This window comes from Salvelinus sp. IW2-2015, linkage group LG18 (assembly GCF_002910315.2).
Source record: "Salvelinus sp. IW2-2015 linkage group LG18, ASM291031v2, whole genome shotgun sequence".
Taxonomy (NCBI): Eukaryota; Metazoa; Chordata; class Actinopteri; order Salmoniformes; family Salmonidae; genus Salvelinus; species Salvelinus sp. IW2-2015.
Window position 1 is genome coordinate 40,148,008 of NC_036858.1, and position 23,590 is coordinate 40,171,597.

Below are 23,590 nucleotides of genomic sequence, written 5' to 3' on the forward strand. Positions count from 1 at the left end.
GCTAGAAAGAAATAGAAACAAGTTGAGAAAAAGGTAACTACAATAAACTTGGTTTATTATCTTCTGAAGCAATTTGGTTATCCTGTCTTGAGTGTAGAAGTTCTGTTCTGCTATCTCACAAAATACATGTAATCTCTTTGAGGAAACATTTAGTCAGTGAATCAGGCCGTCTCCATGGTAACCAGATACTCTTTCAGCCGTACATGCCTTCAAACTACAGTAAAACCCCTTAAGTATGCTCTTACCTAAGGGAATATTTGAGGGGATCTCTTTAACACCCTTAAACAATTATCTTATAATTGGGACAATTATTCCTTAAGGTGAACCCTTAAGGGAAACACTTAAGATGTTTTATGCAACTGGGCCCTGACAGTCTAGATGTTAGTTGCTCAGTAACAGAACAAAGAAAATAAAAACGATCTGCTGCCTAAAGTAAATGTACTGTGATTAAACCCCAGCATAATATGACATACACTGTATATTTCTCTCCCTTCTCCCAGAAACCATGGTGAGCAAGGAGAGCAGCAGGGTCGTGCTCTCCAACTCAGAGTCAGATTCAGAGACAGGCCCGTCACATAGCTTGGAGGCACAATACGGTCCTGACGGCAAACAGCAGGTGAAGAAGAGGAACAAAGCCTTACAAGTCCGCTTCAAGGATATCTGTGACGCCCAGAACGAGCAGCGGGCAGGGGGGCGAGGAGCAAGGTCCATTTCCTGTAAAGTTGCATACAGAAAGTACATGGCGATGCCTGCGCGGCGCTCCATCCCCAATGTGACTAAGAGCACGGGTGTCCAGACGTCACCAGACCTTACGAAACACTACCAGACTTTCCCCTTCGAGCGAAAGAAAGGACACACGATCAAACACACGGCCTTGGTGGAGGACTACAAGGGTCAAAACAATGGGTTTTTGAGTGACTTGAAAGGTCAGGAGGGGGCAGTGAGTTTAGAGGAGTGCTCGTCATCTCAGGGTGCAGGGAAGCATGTGCGGCAGACGCAGGCTCTGCTCCACCACAGGGACGACAGCAGTGGCACCGAGGATCTGTTATCCGGTGCCAACTGCGTAGACGGGCGTGCGTGCCCGGACCCCTCTCTCCTCACAAAGGACACAGAGTGCTTTGCAAATGACCCAACTCCCATGGGAGAGCCGGAGAACCAGGCTTCTGGTGTGAGGACCAAACACAAAGTATTATCCAAAGTGGACACGATGGGTGCCAACCCTTCCGCCAAACGCCAGTTGGCAAACTGCGAGGAACCCTTACAGGACACAAGATCAAAGGTCACAAGTCCTGTTGCCTGGAACTCCCTGACGCAAGTGGAGAGTCTAGGGCTAGGGAGTCCGTCGGCGCACCACAAACGCAAGAAGGCCATGCAGCCTAATGGACAACAGTCTCAGACACTGCCTCACCCCCACAGTGCTGGCTGCTCTGTGGTCAAGGTAAAGGCACATCAGTACCAATCAGGGACTTTACCAGCCCCAAGGAAAACACAGTCGGGCCTGGAGGACCAGGCTTGCCCCCCAGGACGGCAGGGTGCCTGTCAGCAGATAGTGCCCTTACCTGGGAATGGGGATATTAAGGGAAAGCTCCAGGCCATGGAAAACATCATCAGCTCCAGTCAGGAGACCATCAAAGTTTTACTGGGGGTCATCCAAGAGCTGGAGAAGGGCGAGGCTCAAAGAGAAGGGTGAGTTGAACCATCCACCATGCATCAAATGTGTCTAAATTCCTCAAGGTGGGAGTTTGACTCCAGTTCTTACTTCACAGGAGGGTGGTTTAAAAATAAAATATATCGATTTTTAAATAATTTTTTTGCGGAATTGCCTTCTTGAACATATGAACTTGTGTCTTGATTACAAACTAGTATTTGATCTGTAAATATGGATAAAAATGTTAAATTACGAGCCTAGTTTAGCCAAGGAGAAAGCACTGAGCTATGTAGGGAGAAAGACAGGATCCTTCCTGGTCAGCCATGATTGGCTGAGATAATGGAGGGGCTGAAGACGCCAAGAGATGAGTCCTGATTGGTCTGTCATGTCACATAACAGAATGGGGGCTTACATGGTCAGTTTATAGATAGTCTTGGCTATCACAGATTTTTGGAATGATATACAGTTGAAGTCGGAAGTTTACATTCTGTCACGACTTCCGCCGAAGTCGGCCCTTCTCCTTGTTCGGGTGGTGTTCGGCGGTCGACGTCACCGGCTTTCTAGTCACCATCGATCCATTTTTCAGTTTCGTTTTGTTTTGTCTGTATTATACACACCTGGTTTCAATTCCCCTTTCATGTTCCCTATTTAACCCTCTGGCTTTCATTTCTGTTTTGTCCGTGATTGTTTGTGCGTTAGTGGTTGTGGTTTATACGTTGTGTTTGTGATTATTTCCATTTGTGGAATTTTTGCCATTAATTTTGAGTAAAACACTGTGGTTTCGCTCAACACCTGTGTCCTGCGCTTGACTCCGATAATTCTCCGCACACAACCCTGACAGAATCACGGACCTCTTCAAATGGAGTCAGCAGGCGCAGCCAGCCCTTCTCTACCAGTAGAGGAGCAGGTTCAACAGCACGCGACCATGTTGCATAGTTTAGGGACAGCCATGGATTGCGTGCTGCAAACTATGGACAGATGGGAGAGAGGAGGTCTCCCAGTAAATCAGACCCCAGCACCAACACCCGCACCTCTACCTACACCACCGTCAATCCCTCCACCGGTCGGACCCAGTGGGATTCGGCTCTCGCTCCCAGGAGCGTATGATGGAACAGCAGCCGGATGCCAGGGGTTCCTCCTACAGCTGGAGCTCTACCTGGCATCTGTTCATCCGTCCCCTTCGGGATCCGAGAGGGTGGGCGCCCTCATCTCCTGTCTGACTGGTAAAGCCCTGGAGTGGGCCAACGCCATCTGGGGAAGAGAGGGTTCTACCCTGGATAATTATGATGACTTCTCTCGCCGCTTCCGGGCAGTTTTTGATCATCCACCTGAAGGGAGAGCGGCGGGAGAGCGATTGTTCCATCTAAGACAGGGGATGAGGAGCGCTCAAGAATTCGCCCTGGACTTCCGTACTCTGGCCGCTGGTGCGGGATGGAATGAGCGGGCCCTGATCGATCATTACAGGTGTAGTCTACGAGAGGACGTTCGTAGGGAGCTAGCCTCCAGGGACACCACTCTCAACCTGGACCAGCTGGTGGATTTATCTATCCGGCTGGATAACCTGTTGGCCTCCCGCGGGCGTCTAGATCGGGGTCCGCCCATTCCATTACCCAGCTCCTTGGATCCAACCCCTATGGAGTTGGGAGGGGCTGCTAGGAGGGAGACCGGAGGGGGACCCACTCCATGTACCAACTGTGGACGCAGAGGGCACACTGCTGTCCGGTGCTGGGGTGCTTCTCCTGGAAGTCGAGGTAGCAGGCGGAGCACTGGTGGGTCGTCTCAGGTGAGTAGGCACATAACTCACCCAGAGCCTTCTGTTGCACACATGTGGTTACCTATAGAATTTCCTGAGTTTTCCCCACATCCCCAGCATAAGGCGCTAGTAGATTCAGGCGCAGCTGGGAACTTTATTGACCGCTCTTTGGCTCATAGCTTAGGGATCCCTATTATTCCTGTTGATGTTCCCTTCCCTGTACATGCCTTAGATAGTCGTCCTTTGAGGTCGGGGCTGGTTGGGGAGGTCACAGCGCCCATCGCTATGAGAACGCAGGGGGATCACGAGGAGAGAATTAGTCTCTTCTTGATCGACTCTCCTGCGTTTCCTGTTGTGTTGGGTCTTCCCTGGTTGGCCTCTCATGATCCGATTATTTCGTGGCAACAGAGGGCTCTCAAGGGATGGTCCTGTCAGTGTTCAGGGAGGTGTGTAGGTGTTTCCTTAGGTGCCACTACGGTGGAAAGTCCAAACCAGGTTTCCACCATGCACATTCCTCCCGAATATGCCGATTTGGCACTCGCCTTCTGTAAGAAGAAGGCGACTCAATTACCACCTCATCGACCGGGGGATTGTGCGATAGATCTCTTGGTAGACGCTACACTTCCCAGGAGTCACGTATATCCTCTGTCACAGGAGGAGACGGTGGCTATGGAGACATATGTCACCGAATCTCTGGGACAGGGATACATTCGGCCTTCCATCTCACCTGTCTCCTCGAGTTTCTTTTTTGTGAAGAAGAAGGATGGAGGTTTGCGCCCGTGTATTGATTATCGCGCATTAAATAAGATCACGGTAAAATACAGTTACCCGCTACCACTCATAGCCAGTATGACCGAGTCATTACARGGGGCGCGCTTCTTCACAAAATTGGACCTCAGGAGCGCGTACAACCTGGTGCATATCAAGGGGGGAGATGAGTGGAAGACAGCATTTAGCACCACTTCTGGGAATTATGAGTACCTCGTCATGCCGTATGGGTTAATGAATGCTCCATCAGTCTTCCAATCCTTTGTGGATGAGATCTTCAGGGACCTGCACGGGCAGGGTGTAGTGGTGTATATAGATGACATTCTAATATACTCCGCTACACGCGCCGAGCACGTGTCCCTAGTGCGCAGGGTGCTTGGTCGACTGTTGGAGCATGACCTGTACGTCAAGGCTGAGAAATGTCTGTTCTTCCAACAGTCCATCTCCTTCCTAGGGTACCGCTTTTCAGCGTCAGGGGTAGAGATGGAGAARGACCGCATTTCYGCCGTGCGTAATTGGCCGACTCCAACCACGGTAAAGGAYGTGCAGCGGTTTTTAGGGTTTGCCAACTACTACCGGAGATTTATCCGGGGTTTTGGTCAGGTAGCGGCTCCCATTACCTCACTGCTGAAGGGAGGACCGGTGCGACTGCAGTGGACAGCTGGGGCGGACYGGGCYTTTGGTCACCTGAAGGCTCTGTTTACCTCAGCTCCCGTGCTGGCTCATCCTGATCCTTCCTTAGCATTCATAGTTGAGGTGGACGCGTCCGAGGCAGGGATAGGGGCTGTGCTGTCTCAGCGCTCGGGTACGCCACCAAAACTCCGCCCCTGTGCATTCTCAGCCCGGCGGAGCGAAACTATGATGTGGGGGACCGGGAGTTGCTGGCTGTTGTCATGGCCCTGAAAGCGTGGAGACATTGGCTTGAGGGGGCTAGACACCCTTTTCTCATTTGGACTGACCACCGCAATCTGGAGTACATCCGGGCGGCGAGGAGAATGAACCCTCGCCAGGCAAGGTGGGCCATGTTTTTTACCCGTTTTGATTTCACCCTTTCCTACAAACCAGGTTCCCAGAACGTTAAGGCAGACGCACTGTCCCGGCTGTATGATACTGAGGAGCGGTCCACAGATGCCCTGCTGCCCATAATTGCCAGCCTCTCGCCTGGTGGCACCGGTGGTGTGGGAGGTGGACGCGGACATCGAACGGGCGTCACATCAGAGCCATTCCACCTGACTGTCCAGCTGGGCGTATGTACGTTCCGTTTGATGTCCGCGATCGTTTGATCTGTTGGGCTCATACGTCACCCTCCTCTGGTCATCCTGGTATTGGTCGGACGGTGCGCTGCCTTGCTGGGAAGTACTGGTGGCCCACTTTAGCTAAGGACGTGCGGTTTATGTTTCCTCCTGTTCGGTATGCGCACAGTGCAGGCACCTAGACATCTGCCCAGAGGGAAATTACAACCCCTTCCCGTTCCACAACGACCGTGGTCACACCTATCGGTCGATTTTGTGACGGATCTTCCCCGTCGCAGGGTAACACCACGATCCTGGTCGTTGTGGATCGGTTTTCTAAGTCTGCCGTCTCCTTCCTTTGCCCGGTCTCCCTACGGCTCTACAAACTGCGGAGGCTCTGTTCACCCACGTATTCCGCACTACGGGTGCCTGAGGATATAGTTTCTGATCGGGGTCCCCAATTTACGTCTAGAGTCTGGAGGGCGTTTATGGAACGCCTGGGGATCTCGGTCAGCCCTTACCTCAGGTTTCCACCCGAGAGCAAGCGGCAGGTGGAAAGAGTCAACCAGGTGTGGGTAGGTTTCTGAAGGTCCTATTGCCAGGACAGGCCGGGGAGTGGGCGGTTTCATCCCCTGGGCGGAGATGGCCCAAAACTCCCTCCGCCACTCCTCTACCAACCTATCACCGTTTCAGTGTGTGCTAGGTTACCAGCGGTCCTGGCACCATGGCATCAGAGCCAGATTGAGGCTCCTGCGGTGGATGAATGGTTTCGGCACTCAGAGGAGACTTGGAACGCTGCCCATGTGCAGTTACAACGGGCCATCAGAAGACAAAAGGCGAGTGCCGACCGCCACCGCAGTGAGGCCCCGGTGTATGCACCGGGGGATCGGGTCTGGCTCTCAGCCCGAAACCTACCCCTTCACCTGCCCTGCCGGAAGCTGGGTCCGCGGTTTGTGGGGCCATTTAAAGTCCTGAGGAGACTGAACGAGGTTGTTATAGGTTACAACTCCCCCCCGATTACCGTATTAATCCCTCGTTCCATGTGTCTCTCCTCAGGCCGGTGGTGGCTGGTCCGCTCCAGCAGTCTGAGGTGCGGGAGGTTCCTCCGCCCCTCTTGACCATCGAGGGGGTCCCGGCGTATATTGTAAGGGCTATCATGGATTCTAGACGTCGGGCGAGGGGCCTTCAGTACCTCGTGGAGTGGGAGGGGTACGGTCCGGAGGAGAGATGCTGGGTACGTGGAGGACATTCTAGATCCATCCATGTTACAAGAGTTTCACCGTCTCCACCCGGATCGCCCTGCACCTCGCTCTCCGGGTCGTCCCCGAGGGCCGGTGTCATCGCGCTGCTGGAGCCGCGCGTCAAGGGGAGGGTTACTGTCACGACTTCCGCCGAAGTCGGCCCTTCTCCTGTTCGGGTGGTGTTCGGCGGTCGCGTCACCGGCTTTCTAGTCACCATCGATCCATTTTTCAGTTTCGTTTTGTTTTGTCTGTATTTACACACCTGGTTTCAATTCCCTATCATCGTTCCCTATTTAACCCTCTGGCTTTCATTTCTGTTTTGTCCGTGATTGTTTGTGCGTTAGTGGTTGTGGTTTATACGTTGTGTTTGTGATTATTTCAATTTGTGGAATTTTTGCCATTCATTTTGAGTAAAACACTGTGGTTTCGCTCAACACCTGTGTCCTGCGCTTGACTCCGATAATTCTCCGCACACAACCCTGACACATTCACCTTAGCCAAATACATTTAAACTCAGTTTTTCATAATTCCTGACATTTAATCCTAGTAAAAATTCCTGTTTTAGGTCAGTTGGGATAGCCACTTTATTTTTAAGAATGTGAAATGTCAGAATAATAGTAGAGAGAATGATTTATTTCAGCTTTCATTTCTTTCATCACATTCCCAGTGGGTCAGAAGTTTAATTAGTTCAATTAGTATTTGGTAGCATTGCCTTTAAATTGTTTAACTTGTGTCAAACATTTTGGGTAGCCTTCCACTTGCTTCCAACAATAAGTTGGCCCATTCCTCCTGACAGACCTGGTGTAACTGAGTCAGGTTTGTAGGCCTCCTTGATCGCACACGCTTTTTCAGTTCTGCCCACAAATTTTCTATAGGATTGAAGTCAGGGCTTTGTAATGGCCACTCCAATACCTTGACTTTGTTGTCCTTAAGCCATTTTGCCACAACTTTGGAAGTATGCTTGGGGTCATTGTCCATTTGGAAGACCCATTTGTGACCAAGCTGACTGATGTCTTGAGATGTTGCTTTAATATATCCACATAATTTTCCTGCCTCACGATGCCATCTATTTTGTGAAGTGCACCAGTCCCTCCTGCAGCAAAGCACCCCCACAACATGATGCTGCCACCCCCGTGCTTCACGGTTGGGATGGTGTTCTTCGACTTGCAAGCCTCCCCCTTTTCCCTCCAAACACAACAATGGTCATTATGGCCAAACAGTTCTATTTTTGTTTCATCAGACCAGAGGACATTTCTCCAAAAACGTACGATCTTTGTCCCCATGTGCAGTTGCAAAACGTAGTCTGGCATTTTTATGGCCGTTTTGGAGCAGTGGCTTCTTCCTTGCTGAGCGGCCTTTCAGGTTATGTCAATATAGGACTCGTTTTACTGTGCATATAGAAACCTTTGTACCTATTTCCTCCAGCATATTCACAAGGTCCTTTGTTGTTGTTCTGGGATTGATTTGCCCTTTTCGCACCAAAGTACGTTAATCTCTAGGAGACAGAACACGTCTCCTTCTTGAGCGGTATGACGGCTCCGTGGTCCCATGGTGTTTATACTTGTGTACTATTGTTTGTACAGATGAACGTGGTACCTTCAGGCATTTGGAAATTGCTCTCAAGGATGAACCAGACTTGTGTAGGTCTACAATATTTTTCTGAGGTCTTGGCTGATTTCTTTTGATTTTCCCAAGCAAAGAGGCAATGAGTTTGAAGGTAGGCCTTGAAATATATCCACAGGTACACCTCCAATTGACTCAAATGGTGTCAATTAACCTATCAGAAGCTTCTAAAGCCATGACATAATTTTCTGYAATTTTCCAAGTTGTTTAAAGGCACAGTCAACTTAGTGTATGTAAACTTGTGGCCCACTGGAATTGTGATACAGTGAATTATAAGTGAAATAATCTGTCTGTAAACAATTGTTGGAAAAACTACTTGTGTCATGCACAAAGTAGATGTCCTAACCGACTTGCCAAAACTATAGTTTGTTAACCTCTCTGGCCAACATCCAGTGAAATAGCAGAGCGCAAAAATTCTAAATACACCATTCGTAATATTAAACATTCCTGTAAATACATGTATCTTACACCATGTAAAAGCTTAACTTCTTGTTAATTCAACTGCTGTGTCAGATTTCAAAAAGGATTTATGGAGAAAGCATACCATGCGATAATCTGAGGACAGCGCCCCGCACACACAAGTATTTCTAGCATTTTCCAACCAAGCATTAGCATCACGAAATTTAGAAATAGAAATAAAATAATCAATTACCTTTGAAGATCTTCTCCTTTTGGCAATACAAAAGGTCCAATCTTCACAATAAATGGTCGTTTTGTTTGATAAAATCGATTTTTATAGCATAACACGAAACATTTTGTAAATGGCTTGTGTCATGAATTCCGTCTCCTTCAACTTTCGACGAACCATTCTATGTATTACTCACACTAAACTTACGTTTATCTAGTCATGGTTGGTTTCATTGCAATCCTCTGTTTGTTAGTAACACAACCATACTTGATGCTTCTTTTTGAGGGACGTATTGACCGAAAGGAACTGATTTGGACACACCAAACAATGACCTCATTGCGCGCCAATGATATGACCAGTGCTTCGTTGATTGACTGTATTTCGGCCCAATGACCACTGATCGTCTTGAAATCTAGCTTGGTAGATAGCCAATGAGCTGAGGTAAACGGCAATATCTAATGGTTATACCCGGAAAGACCAGCTCTTATACGATAGTCGAGCGTAACACAGCCATTCGCCATTGAAATGTCTACCTGAAGGAGCCACATTGTTTGCGCTTAACAGTATTGAGTCGAGATCATTTTCCGCTATTTTATCGAAATAATTATGGCGAGTAAATCTGGAAAATCAAAGGCAAATTCCAGGTATACAGATCTACACGATATTATTGACAAAATTGATAGAGAAAGTGACACTGAGTTGCTTGAAGATGAGTCAGATTGTGAGACAAGTTTGGACACCCAATTTGAGGAAATGTTTTTGCACGGAGAGGATGCAATTTTGGACTGGTAAGTACCTCTCATGCCGTTGTTTGAAATTAATAGTATCAAATATTATTCATGTGAGTTGTTTTGGAGATATTTTTATTTTATTTGACATATATAAATATATAATCAGTAATGAAATGTGTGAAGTACACATGGTTCTACATTGTTGGTAGGGGGTATGTATGTCTGTGTGTCTGTGTCTGTATATATTAGATATTTATTTACATGTATTTTATCTAAACATGGAATGGAACAGCACCTCACCATAGTGATTGAGGTTCCCTACTCTATATAGAATCTATGTCTGTCTGTGTCTGTGTCCTATTAGATATTTTTTACATGTATTTTTTCTAAACATGGAATGGAACGCACCTCACCATAGTGGTTGAGGTTCCCTACTCTGTAGAATCTGTGTCTGTCTGTGTCTGTGTCTATTAGATATTTTTTACATGTATTTTATCTAAACATGGAATGGAACAGCACCTCACCATAGTGATTGGGTTCCCTACTCTATATATAATTTGTGTGTCCGTGTCTGTGTGTCTGTGTCTTTATTTCACAGTCCCTCCGATTCTGATTGGGAGCCTCCACTGCCAAGGTGCCCATCCCCCACAGGAGCTGGTTCATCTAGCTGGACCCCTGCTGTCTCCGGCTCCACACCTACCCCCGCCCGACCAGGTGTGAAGTCAGTAACAAAGAAGCGGAGGTGGGGAAGAGATAAACCTGCAATCAGAGAGGAGGAGGGTCGTTGGCACTCTGTGCTGGAGGAGGATGTGGCGCCACCACCTCCAATATTCAGACCGAAAAGGCCACCAGGACTTCCGCTGGACATGACCTCAAAGTATAGCCCCATGCAACTTTTTCAGCTGTTTTCCACCTCGTCAGTTGTTGATTCCCTTGTGTTGAACACCAATAAGTATGGTGCTAAGAAGCAGGCAGGCAAGAAAGAGCGATGGAAGCCCATTTCCATGTCAGATCTTTTTTGTTACCTGTCAATGGTCATTTACATGGGTCTTGTGAAGCTGAAAACCCTGAAAGACTACTGGAAAACTGCTCCCCTCTATCAACTGCCTTTCCCCTCCACTGTCATGTCATGCAAAAGGTTTCTGACAATCTCACGGGCGCTTCATATCAGTGACCCAGAAGTTGATGAGGGCAATGAGAAGAAGAGAGGCACAGCGAGGTTTGATAGGCTCTGCAAAATAAAACCTCTCTACCACAGTGTGGTTGAGGCCTGCAAGACCTATTTTCAGCCCGCCCAGAACCTTTCTATCGATGAGAGGATGGTAGCCTCAAAGGCCAGAATTGGCCTAAAACAAAACATGCGTAACAAACCAACTAAATGGGGTTACAAACTGTTTGTTTTGGCGGATTCTGTGTGTGCATACACATGCAATTTTTGTGTTTATGAGGGGAAGAGCAGTTTTGTGACCGGTAAGGGACTCAGTTATGATTCCGTTATGGAGTTATTCGATTTTCAACTGCTGGGGAAGGGCTACAAACCTTTTGTGGACAACTTCTACACAAGCCCTACCCTGTTCGCAGACCTGAGGAAGCTGGATGTGTGGGCTTGTGGCACCATTCGGACCAACAGAGTGGGCTTTCCGAAAACCAAGGTGAATGACATGCCTAAGCGGGCTGAGCGGGGTACCATGCGATGGATTCGCCAAGATGGCCTGCTCTTTGTAAAGTGGAAGGATACCATAGAGGTGGTCATGTGCTCCAGTATCCACAAGTCCTTCAATGAAGAACATGTCGTCAGGCGTGTGAAGGGCGCTACTGGGGTATGGACCACCAAAAATGTCCCCATTCCTGCAGCTATCAAGGACTACAACAAGGGCATGGGAGGTGTGGACCTGTCAGACGCGCTGATAGGTTACTACAATGTTCTCCACAAGACAATGAAATGGTACAAYACATTTTTGTATCATTTCATCGACATTGCTGTGGTGAATTCCTTCACCCTAGAAGGAAATGGCTAAGAGCTGTGGACAGCCCCCCATCTCACAGCTAGCCTTCAGAGAGCTGCTCATCCAGGAGCTTGCTTGCTACAGCAAGTCCACTGCAGCACCTTCTGTCCCCTCTACCTCTGTCCCTTCTGCTCCTTCAACCAGTGGTGTTCACCTGCCCAAATTCATCTCTGCAGGCATGAATGTGCCTCAGGGCAAAAAGGGCACAGTGGGGAGGCGTCGTTGTGCGCTTTGTCATAGGAAATGCCCCATCACCTGCACCACTTGTTCAGTAACCCTCTGCTTTACAGCAGAAAGAGACTGCTATGGGGCATGTCATCAGAAGCACAATATTGTGTAGAGGACTGAGGGTCTTCACAATATTGTACATTATACATTGAATGTGTGTAAATTTTCATATATTTATACATTTTTCTGTAAAAAAAATTTGGGGGGTGTGTTGGAATATAATTTTTGTATTTTGTATTTAGTTATTTACATCAAAATGTATCACTGTACCAATTCGGCCACTTGGGTACATTTGGACAACTTGTGTGGGACACCTGGATGACTACATGCTCAATGTCATGTAGCTCACTCATTCCTGAAGATATCTGTCTGAAACTTTTCTCAAATCCTGGTGCCCTCTTATGTTCTGCATCGAAATTATCCCCATTATCATATCTCAATGTTTGGCTTTTCTTGTTCAGTTGAAAGATGATGCAACAACAATAAAAAACAGAAAATGTATGTTTATTTCCTTGTATTTTCTTCGACCAGATCTATTGTGTTATATTCTCCTACATTCAATTCACATTTCCACAAACGTCAGAGTGTTTCCTTTCAAATGATACCAAGAATATGCATATCCTTGCTTCTGGGCCTGAGCTACAGACAGTTAGATTTGGGTATGTCTTCAGGCAGAAATTGAGAGAAGGGGGGTATCTCAAAGATGTTTTAACAAGAAATTTGTTGAGTGGTTGAAAAACGAGTTTTAATGACTCCAACCTAAATGTATGTAAACTTCTGACTTCAACTGTAGCTATGGAAAATTTGTTGCTACATCTCTCAACAACATTGCTGCCCTGAATTTAGCTGGTGCTATAGACAAAGCTCAGTTGTGAGAGATTGCTTTCTGTAGTAGAATTCCATTCTGACTCGTGTGTTTACATGTCAATTKTTGAAGAGATGGGTGGCGCTAAGAGAGTGTGAACGATGCTGAATGGCCGTAAACAAAGAAGAGCTCTCTAGCAGGTGTGAAAATTGCAGCAAAACTTAAAAGGGCTTTTTCTCAAAATTTGGTATCCAAGTTTATCAACTTTAAAAGCAGCATTACTTTCTCCAATTGCAGTGTATGACATACCATTTTGTACTTTTCAGGTTCAGACATTAACGGGGCCAGTAAAAACATGTTGGCAAATGGATCTCGTCGTGCCAGTAACTTTTCAGAGCATTTTTGCGTTCCAGTTCAACATTTACCTGCTCTGTTGCAGTCTACCATTGAAAACCATTATAGACTACACACAGAAAAATTATGCTATTGGTTTTTGAGGTATATGATTGGACACTCATTCAAACACCACCACATTCCCGCGAGTCACAACTTCTCGAAGGCTCGAGCTGTACATGAGTTGTTGCCTTCACAGCACACGCAAGCTGTCCAGAGCAAAAAGAAGCACCCATCAATCTACCCGAAGAGCTTATTTATTTTAGGGAAAGTTATTTTAAAAAGGAAACTTTCAATAGTGAACATACTCTACTAGCAATATGCTGGCTACTGTCGATAGTCTGCTAAAAGAAAGATACAAAAAGACACCTAGCATTCGTCTTGGCTAGCGTACTGTAGCCATGTTGATATCTGTTTTGTCTTAAAGGGTCAGCGTCCTATTTTTTATGTAAAACAAAAGCTCTAAATTACAGACACTAGTGTATGTTAGAAATAAAAATGAATGAATTAATACAATGAATTAATACAATGCAATTCTAAAGAATAGAGTAATGCGCTCCAATGCGTTTTAAAACTACACTGTGACAAGCATTTCTCTACACCCGCAATAACATCTGCTAAATATGTGTATGTAACCAATACAATTTGATTTGATTTGCTGTCCCAACCAGTAGAAATTCTGTCTGGGCCAGTAGATCTTTGGCCAACTGAGAAAAAAAGTCAACATTGGACCCTGGTCCAAATTTCAATAATCCTAGTATCCTGTAACCAGTCACATATGGAATTAACATAACTGACATACTCAAGTGAGCACTTACATTGTGTGTGTGTGGTTCAGTCATCACTGAGATTTGATGTTCTTGGTAGTCCTGCAGCCCTTCAAACTGCTGTAGTCTAACAGTATGTGTAAGCTAAATTGAGCTTGTGAATACATACATCAAGGCTATCTGTGTCATCTCATTCCAATAGCAAGGAAGTAAGTGGTCTCTGATTGTACTGTAGATATCATTAAGTATATTTTCTCAGTTGTACAGAGGTACTAACAAGTGCATAAAGTTTATGTGCTAACTCCAAAAGGCCAAACCACTTCAGCATTAGACTGAATGCAGAAGGCTGTCTGCTCCATCACTAAAATCCAGAGTGGCACAAAGCAAATTGCATTAAGCCTTCGCCACAGCCTCCAGAGAACACYGTACCCCTGATGTCGCTCCTTGAAGCCTAGTTTAAAAGGTCCAATTATCAACGCATCATAAAGCACTGGCTTTCATCTCCTCTGAAATATGGGCTCATATGGCCCTTTAGTATGTTTCACCACTATTATTAGAGCCTGCTAGTCACCACAAGGCCCCAGCATCTCAGCTCCCTCCCCACCTTCTCGCTCCCTGCCAAGCCATTCTAAAGCTGTCTGTCTTCAAAGTGATGGTCACAGATTTCTGGTGGAACAGAAAAGTGTCTGAAAGCCAGTCTTATTCTCACCGGGATAAAGGCATTACAGTGTGTGGATGGATTTCTCAGGTGAAAGCTCTGCTTTTAGAGCACACAGTGATGCGGAAGTCAGCGCTATATGGACGGTGAGGATATCTTATTTGCACAGTGAGGACGAGCAAATAACACCGTAGTGAGCCTGTGCCAGCAAACAGTGGCACAGCTTAGAGATGACTTATAGTGTCAGAGCTTAGAGAATGACTTTCCGACACAGTGTCCTCACATAAAGTCATCTGGCCTAACACAACATTGGTACATTGCTAGATTAACTGAAAATACAGTTCAGTAAATACAATTGTAGTTTAGATTTACAGTAGACGATGTCGTGCTAGAAATGTGATGACCTTGATTATGATGGTAATACTCAAATATCTCAACAAAAAACCTCCCTTCTTTTTGTGTGACTCAAAGAGTTATTGTGTATTCAGGCCCTCAACTCCACATTCAAGAGCAACCTCTAAGGTGACATGGACAGATGAACTTGGTGACCTTGCATTCCCATCAGCAATTTCGATCCATCCAAGACAGATAAGGTCATCCTTATGACATGGTGAGCAGCAGAGTTCAACCCCTCTAGTTCTCATCCATCATCCCCCAGTGACAATAAGCAATTACATGTCCTGGTGGACCCAGTTGCCCCTTCTGCTTTCCAGTTGACCACTCCCTACCAGTGGAGGCTGGTGGGATGAGCTATAGGAGGACAGGCTCATTGCAATGGTTGTAATGGAATAAATGGAACGGTATCTAACCCATCAAACATATGGAAACCACATGTTTGACTCCTTTCCTTTCATTCCATTCAAGCCATTACAATGAGCCTGTCATCCTATAGCTCCTCCCACCAGCCTCCACTGTTCCCTACACATCCTGTGAACAAAATGAATGAGAAATCCCAACACTGCCACCAATGTATGTGACATGATGGACAGGACTGTTGACACTAGGAGAGTACTGGAGAGATTTATATAGATGCCATCAAATCTCCATGCATGTTCAGTTCACACTTATGTCTGCTAACTGTAAGTATGCCTCAGGAGCAGAATGTACATACAATTGTGCCGAAGATGGAGGAAGCATAGCAATCTAAGTAATGACAATACAGGGCGAAGACTGGGCTTTAGGGCTCTTTGGAATGCCATAAAGAACACAGACAGCATTTGTCATGTTGATTGTCTTTTGCCTCCCTAAATCTAATTATTTTCTGAATACATTCAGTTGGATGGAGCACAGAGAGATCACATATATTGATTTTTCTTTAGTATTCAATAACATGGTTAATAATGCATTAGTTCTGTTAGAAAGTCAGGCAAAAACAATATTATGAAAACCACTTGTATACTGTGTCATAAGGATAGAGATGAGCACATTACATCTAGTGAGCATGTCTATTACCTGACCAACCCAATCTCACAAAAGACTAGCATTATTAACACAAATCCATGTCAGTTTGAAAAGTAGATAAATGAAAATGAAATAAATGCATCATCCATTCTTTCACCTCTCCCCAGGCTTTCCTACCGAACGGGACAGGACACAGCCAACTGTGACACGTGTCGAAACAGTGCCTGCATCATTTATAGGTGAGTACTTGTTTACAGCTTGTTTACAGCTTGAAAGGTCACTTACACCTGCAATGGCACAACATGGCATGAGAGATGCTTATATTTATGTGTGAGGTGATATACTGTAATGTGGCAAACCAAGTGCTAAGAGTCAATTGAGTAGAATGTGTTTTCCGGTAATGAGTAGAATAMAATACTTTACTGAACTCAGAGGATATCATTCTTCTCACTGCATGGTGTTAATGGTATTACATGAAGGGTTAATGGGCGTAGCTCGATTGTGAAACGATAACGACAATTGATAGAATACTTCTGTCAGAGTGAGATCAATTTATTGAGCACCATCCACGTGAATCTGAGGTGGAAATAGATACTAGGAAATGGTGTGACTGAGATCAATGATAAGTTCACTGAAGGAGAAGAGAACACTCCTATCTGAGTCAGATCAATTATGAAAATAAACTTTTGATATCCTATTACAATTATGTATAGACATCCTCAACTGTTATTTCAGAATCTGGTGAGCATTTAAATAGAGGAATGTAGTGAATGTAGAAAGGAATTAACACATAAGCTGAATTAGAAGCAGCAAATTGAGTTTAATTTCTAGATGCAGGTTGTGCAGATATAACATTGTCATTGTTGAAGGTAATAAAAGAAAGAAAGAAAACTATAGATGTTCTGACTTCTCCACTCATCTGAGAGATCTAAATGATCCTCAGGCAGGTTGCAAATACGTTCACACTGTGACTCCATTTTTCCCAAGAGTCTAATTCCTTCACTGTAACTTTGCCTTCAGAGACAAGAATAAAAACATCCATCTCAGAGATCGACTCCAATTTAAACAATATACAATATTACAGAAGATACTGAAGCATACCATCTGAATCATGGTACTGAGCCTCCAAAGTTTGTCACCATCAAGATGTTAGTTGTTTTTGTACCCTAGTGTGCCAGCAAGCACCTTCCATTCAGCATGCTGCTTCTTCAGCTGTACGGCTTGTTCCAGCCTTACAGGCAGGGAAAGACTCACAGGGGAAAACATCAGATAGCAGGGTTTGTGATGTCACTGAGMTGCAAATGAACACCATAACAGAGACTGCTATAGCAGAGATCTAAATTAAAAAAGTGAACCAATTTCAACAAATATTTTCATGTCCATTTTTTGCACTCATTATTGTCATCTTAGTAAACAACTCATGCTTAAGTACATCCACTTTATCCAATGACAAAACAGCATGCATTTTTTTTACTTTGGCTAAGGGAACTTCTAAATAATTTGACCAGGTATAGACTCTAGTCTAGTCCCCAATTACTAGAGTTGATATTAGATGTTAGAAAAGGTCTCTAATGCTAACAGAGTGACCTGAACATTGACTGGTTATCATCTAGTTGTCCTCTCAAAAGGAAGCTTCTTACCGTGACTAATGACTGGAACATGACTCAAGTTATCACTCAACCAACTTGAATGTATATCAATAGTAATGGATCTGTGACATCCACTTACAGTTGAAGTCGGAAATTGACATACACTTAGGTTGAAGTCATTAAAACTCATTTTTCAACAACTCCACAAATTTCTTGTTAACAAACTATAGTTCTGGCAAGTCGGTTAGGACATCTACTTTGTGCATGACACAAGTAATTTTTCCAACAATTGTTTACAGACAGATTATTTCACTTATAATTCACTGTATCACAATAACAGTGGGTCAGAAGTTTAGATACACTAAGTTGACCGTGCCTTTGAACAGCTTGGAAAATTCCAGAAGATGATGTCATAGGCTAATTGACATCATTTGAGTCAATTGGAGGTACACCTGTGGATGTATTTCAAGGCCTACCTTCAAACTCAGTGCCTCTTTGCTTGACATCATGGGAAAATCTAAAGAAATCAGCCAAGACCTCAGAAAATAAATTGTAGACCTCCACAAGTCTGGTTCATCCTTGGGAGCAATTTCCAAACCTGAAGGTACCACATTCATCTGTACAAACAATAGTACACAAGTATAAACGCCATGGGACCACGCAGCCGTCACACCGCTCAGGAAGGAGACGCGTTCTGTCTCCTAGAGATGAACGTACTTTGGTGCGAAAGTGCAAATCAATCCCAGAACAACAGCAAAGGACCTTGTGAAGATGCTAGAGGAAACAGGTACAAAAGTATCTATATCCACAGTAAAACGAGTCCTATATCAACATAACCTGAAAGGCCGCTCAGCAAGGAAGAAGTCACTGCTCCAAAACTGCCATAAAAAAGCCAGACTGCGGTTTGCAACTGCACATGGGGACAAAGATCATACTTTTTGGAGAAATGTCCTCTGGTCTGATGAAACAAAAATAGAACTGCTTGGCCATAATGATCATCGTTATGTTTGGATGAAAAAGGGGGAGGCTTGCAAGCCGAAGAACACCATGCCAACCGTGAAGCACGGGGGTGGCAGCATCATGTTGTGGGGGTGCTTTGCTGCAGGAGGGACTGGTGCACTTCACAAAATAGATGGCATCATGAGGTAGGAAAATGTTGTGGATATATTAAAGCAACATCTCAAGACATCAGTCAGGAAGTTAAAGCTTGGTCGCAAATGGGTCTTCCAAATGGACAATGACCCCAAGCACACTTCCATAGTTGTGGCAAAATGGCTTAAGGACAACAAATTCAAGGRATTGGAGTGGCCATCACAAAGCCCTGACCTTAGTCCTATAGAACATTTGTGGGCAGAACTGAAAAGGTGTGTGCGAGCAAGGAGGCCTACAAACCTGACTCAGTTACACCAGCTCGGTCAGGAGGAATGGGCCAAAATTCACCCAACTTATTGTGGGAAGGTTGTGGAAGGCTTCCTGAAACGTTTCACCCAAGTTAAACAATTTAAAGACAATTCTACCAAATACTAATTGAGTGTACATAAACTTTTGACCCACTGGGAATGTGATGAAAGAAATAAAAGCTGAAATAAATTATTTCTCTACTATTATTGTGACATTTCACACTTCTTCGGGATCAGTGTCCCTTCCATGGGACGGTTGAGCTAACGTAGGCTAATGCGATTAGCATGAGGTTGTAAGTAACAAGAACATTTCCCAGGACATAGACATATCTGATATTATTTGGAGAACAAATACAATTTTGTTTTTCAAAGAACAAGTTAACTACTGACTTTCAGCATGTACCGTATATAGTGAAGCGCACTCAACTTGTACTGCACTGACTCAAATGACTCAAATTAACAATAAGGCCTCCCGGGTGGCGCAGTGGTCTAGGGCACTGCATCGCAGCGCTAGCTGTGCCACCAGAGACTCTGGGTTCGCGCCCAGGCTCTGCCGCAACCGGGAGGTCCGTGGGGCGACGCACAATTGGCCTAGCGTCGTCCGGGTTAGGGAGGGTTTGGCCGGTAGGGATATCCTTGTCTCATCGCGCACCAGCGACTCCTGTGGCGGGCCGGGCGCAGTGCGCGCTAACCAAGGTGGCCAGGTAGACYGTGTTTCCTCCGACACATTGGTGCGGCTGGCTTCCGGGTTGGAGGCGCGCTGTGTTAAGAAGCAGTGCGGCTTGGTTGGGTTGTGTTTCGGAGGACGCATGGCTTTCGACCTTCGTCTCTCCCGAGCCCGTACGGGAGTTGTAGCGATGAGACAAGATAGAAATTACTAGCAATTGGATACCACGAAATTGGGGTAAAAAAATGTAAAATAAATAAATAAATAAACAATTAACAATAAGATGATAGTTGGATGTGTATTGTTAGATTTCAGTGCAGCCTTAGATGTCATTGACCATAATTTGTTACTTTAAAAACAAACTTGTTATGGTTTTACATCACCTGTCGTCACATGGTTGGAAAGTTACCGTTAGAACTCAGAGAGTATTCTTCAATGGAAGCTCCTCTAACATCAGATATGAACAGGACAGTATCCCTCAGGACAGTTGCCTTGGACCGTTACATTTCTCTTTTTTTTTTTTTTACAAATTATTTGCCATTTGTCTTACAAGAAACTATAATGACAATGTATGCTAATGACTGCACACTCTACAAAGCTTKATTAAATAGTACCCACAAAACACCAATCTCAACGGCAACAGTGAAGAGGTGATGGATGCAGGACTTCTAGGCAGAGTTGCAAAGAAAAAGCCATATCTCAGACTGGCCAATAAAAATAAAAGATTAAGATGGGCAAAAGAAAACAGACACTGGACAGAGGAACTCTGCCTAGAAGGCCAGCATTCCAGAGTCGCCTCTTCACTGTTGATGTTAAGACTGGTGTTTTGCGGGTACTATTTAATGAAGCTGCCAGTTGAGGACTTGTGTTTCTCAAACTAGACACTCTAATGTACTTGTCCTCTTGCTCAGTTTTGCACCGGGGCCTCCCATTTCTCTTTCTATTCTGGTTAGTGCCAGTTTGCGCTGTTCTGTAAAGTGAGTAGTACACTCTTGGCAATTTCTCGCATGGAATAGCCTTCATTTCTCAGAACAAGAATAGACTGACGAGTTTCAGAAGAAAGTTTTTTGTTTCTGGACATTTTGAGCCTGTAATCGAACCCACATGCTCCAGATACTGAACTAGTATCTGATGCTCCAGATACTTAACTAGTCTAAAGAAGGCCAGTTTTCTTGCTTATTTAACCAGGACAATAGTTTTCAGCTGTGCTAACATAATTGCAAAAGGGTTTTCTAATGATCAATTAGCTAATCCAAGTTTACAGTTTTAAAAGGCTAACACAACGTGCCATTGGAACACAGGAGTGATGGATGCTGATAATGGGCCTCTGTACGCCTATGTAGATATTCCATAAAAGAAATCTGGTGTTTCCACCAACAATAGTCATTTACAACATGAACAATGTCTGCACTGTATTTCTGATCAATTTGATGTTATTTGAATGGACAAAAAATGGGCTTTTCTTTAAAAAACAAGGACATTTCTAAGTGACCCCAAACTTGTGAATTGGTAGTGCACTCTAAATAATATGTGTGAAATTTGTTTTGAATTAGAATGGACCATTATCATGCACCTGTATCAAAACAGGGGCATCAACGCACTTAAAAAGCGAATGGAGTATGCTTTTCCCATGGTTCATTTTCATGCCAGCCAGGTAGGCTATACTCCTGTTGTAAGTATAAGCAATTTGCTTAATATTAGGAACGTTGAGAAGTAAATATTGTAAGCCTATAGAAAGCTGATGGGATCCTTCTCTGTTTAGTAGAGGCCATCACTCTGTTTTCTCGCAGGATTGCATAGCCTATAGAAATGTTGCTCAACATGAGGTCATGGGCTCTCATGAAGTGTTTGATTCGATTTTTGATTACATTTGTATTGATGTCAGAGTGATTAGAGGGACAATTGAGTGCTGAGTACCAGGCATTTAGCAAGTTTGGTAGGCTACTAATGACCAGCATCAGCATCAGACCTTGGAGAAGTCTAATTACTGTGACTAAATGGTCACCTGGAATTTGTAGGCCTTCATGACTCGTGACCGCCGGTGTGGCTTTTCATCAAGGATCTCTCTGTACTTTGCTCCGTTCATCTTTCCCTCGATCCTGACTAGTCTCCCAGTGCCTGCCACTAACAAACATCCCCACAGCATGATGCTACCACCACCATGCTTCACTGTAGGGATGGTGCCACGCTTACTCTAGACGTGATACTTGGAATTCAGGACAAATAGTTTAATCTTGGTTTCATCAGACCAGAGAATCTTGTTTGAGTCATTTAGGTGCCTTTTGGACAACTCCAAGCGGGCTATCATGTGCCTTTTACTGAGGTGAGGCTTACGTCTGGCCACTCTACTGAAAAGGTGTGATTGGTGGAGTGCGGCAGAGAGGGTTGTCCTTCTGGAAAGTTCTTCCATCTCCACAGAGGAACTGGAGCTCTTTCAGAGTGACCACCATGGTCACCTCCCTAATCAAGACCCTTCTCCCTCGATTGCACAGTTTGGCCGGGCGGCCAGCTCTATGAAGAATCTTGGTGGTTCCAAACTTCTTCCATTTAAGAATGATGGAGGCCACTGTGTTCTTGGGGACCTTCAATGCTGCAGAATTGTTTTGGTACCCTTCCCTAGATTTGTGCCTCGACACAATCCTGTCTTGCAGCTCTACGGACAATTCCTTCGACCTCATGGCTTGGTTTTTGCTCTGACATGCACTGTCAACTGTGGGACCTTATATAGACAGGTGTGTGCCTTTCCAAATCATGTCCAATCAATTGAATTTACCACATGTGGACTCCAATCAAGTTGTAGAAAGATCTCAAGGATGATCAATGGAAACAAGATGCACCTAAATTTAATTTTGAGTCTTATAGCAAAGGTTCTAAATACTTATGTAAATAAGGTATATGTTTTTAATTTTTATAAAAAAAAAAAATTGCGCTGTCATTATGGGGTATTCTGTGCAGATTGGTGAGGGCAAAACATGTATTTAATACATTTTAGAATAAGGCTGTAATGTAACAAAATGTGGACAAAGTCAAGGGTTCTGAATACTTTCCGAATGCACTGCTGCATGTGCAGTAGCTCATGGGGATCCTAATAAACTAAACTAGAAGTTAATCTCCATCTTAACCTGAGTTAACATTCATTGATTAGGTAACCTAATCAGTACCTAATCAATGAATGTTCTCATCCAGACAAAGCCTCTCATTTTGTTCAGCCCTGTTCTCTTGTGGCGTGCGTATATAATGCTTCATGTAACAGCCATTGTGTCAGAGTAAGAAAATTGACATGCAGGAATGATCAATGTAATGATGTGTTTTTTCTTGCAACTTAGTCTCATGAGCGATATGTTCCATTTTCTTAAGCGATGATCTATAATCTGAGATAACTAATGTGACAAATCACATTTGCTAGTACAGTATCTAACTGAAGACTAATATGGTATGAAAGAGGATTTGAAATGATTCAATTCCTACCATAAAGGCTGCTATGAGTCACATTGCTTCGTGTAGTCTGCCTGATTTACAACCTATGTAATCTAATTAGTTAATGTATGAGCCGTTGTGTGCTAACAAAGTGATTACAGCTGTTGATGTCTCACAATGATTCAACAAGAATGCTCCTTCTTATGTGTGATGCTATGCATTTGGTGTGATATCACTATGGGATTACTTCAAATAAACACAGTTTCCACACTAATACAAGAATGCATGTCATAACAGGAAAAAACAGAACAGATACAGGATATAGGCTTTTACGTGGGTAATACTGTATGTATGTAGGCAGCCTAATGTCCTTTGGGTATGTGGAGTATATGTACTAACTAAAAGAACAAACGATGTGTTGAAAAACACTTGTAATTCTGGGAATATAAGAGGGGATAAACATATCTACACACTTTGCTCCTTTATTCATGAACCTTGGTTGGAGATATGTAAAGATGTTACATGAATTATGAATAGCTTTACTTCAGTAGAGGTTGATTGTAAGTGAAATCCTGAAGTGGTGTTTGATTTAAGTCACAAGGTCACATAGAAGGAAGCAAATAATATACGGTTTA

The 23,590-nt window shown here is 44.5% G+C and overlaps 1 protein-coding gene across 1 annotated transcript in view; it reads left to right on the top strand.

Moving 5' to 3' along the window:
• LOC111977573 (inhibitory synaptic factor 2A-like) overlaps positions 1 to 23,590 on the top strand; it is a 40,225-nt gene that overhangs the window by 8,919 nt on the left and 7,716 nt on the right. Inside the window, exons 2-3 of the mRNA XM_024007068.3 lie at positions 501 to 1,686; positions 16,050 to 16,121. Coding sequence (XP_023862836.1) covers positions 506 to 1,686; positions 16,050 to 16,121 — 1,253 coding nt within the window. The 5' untranslated portion in view covers positions 501 to 505. The remainder of the gene's footprint in view (positions 1 to 500; positions 1,687 to 16,049; positions 16,122 to 23,590) is intronic.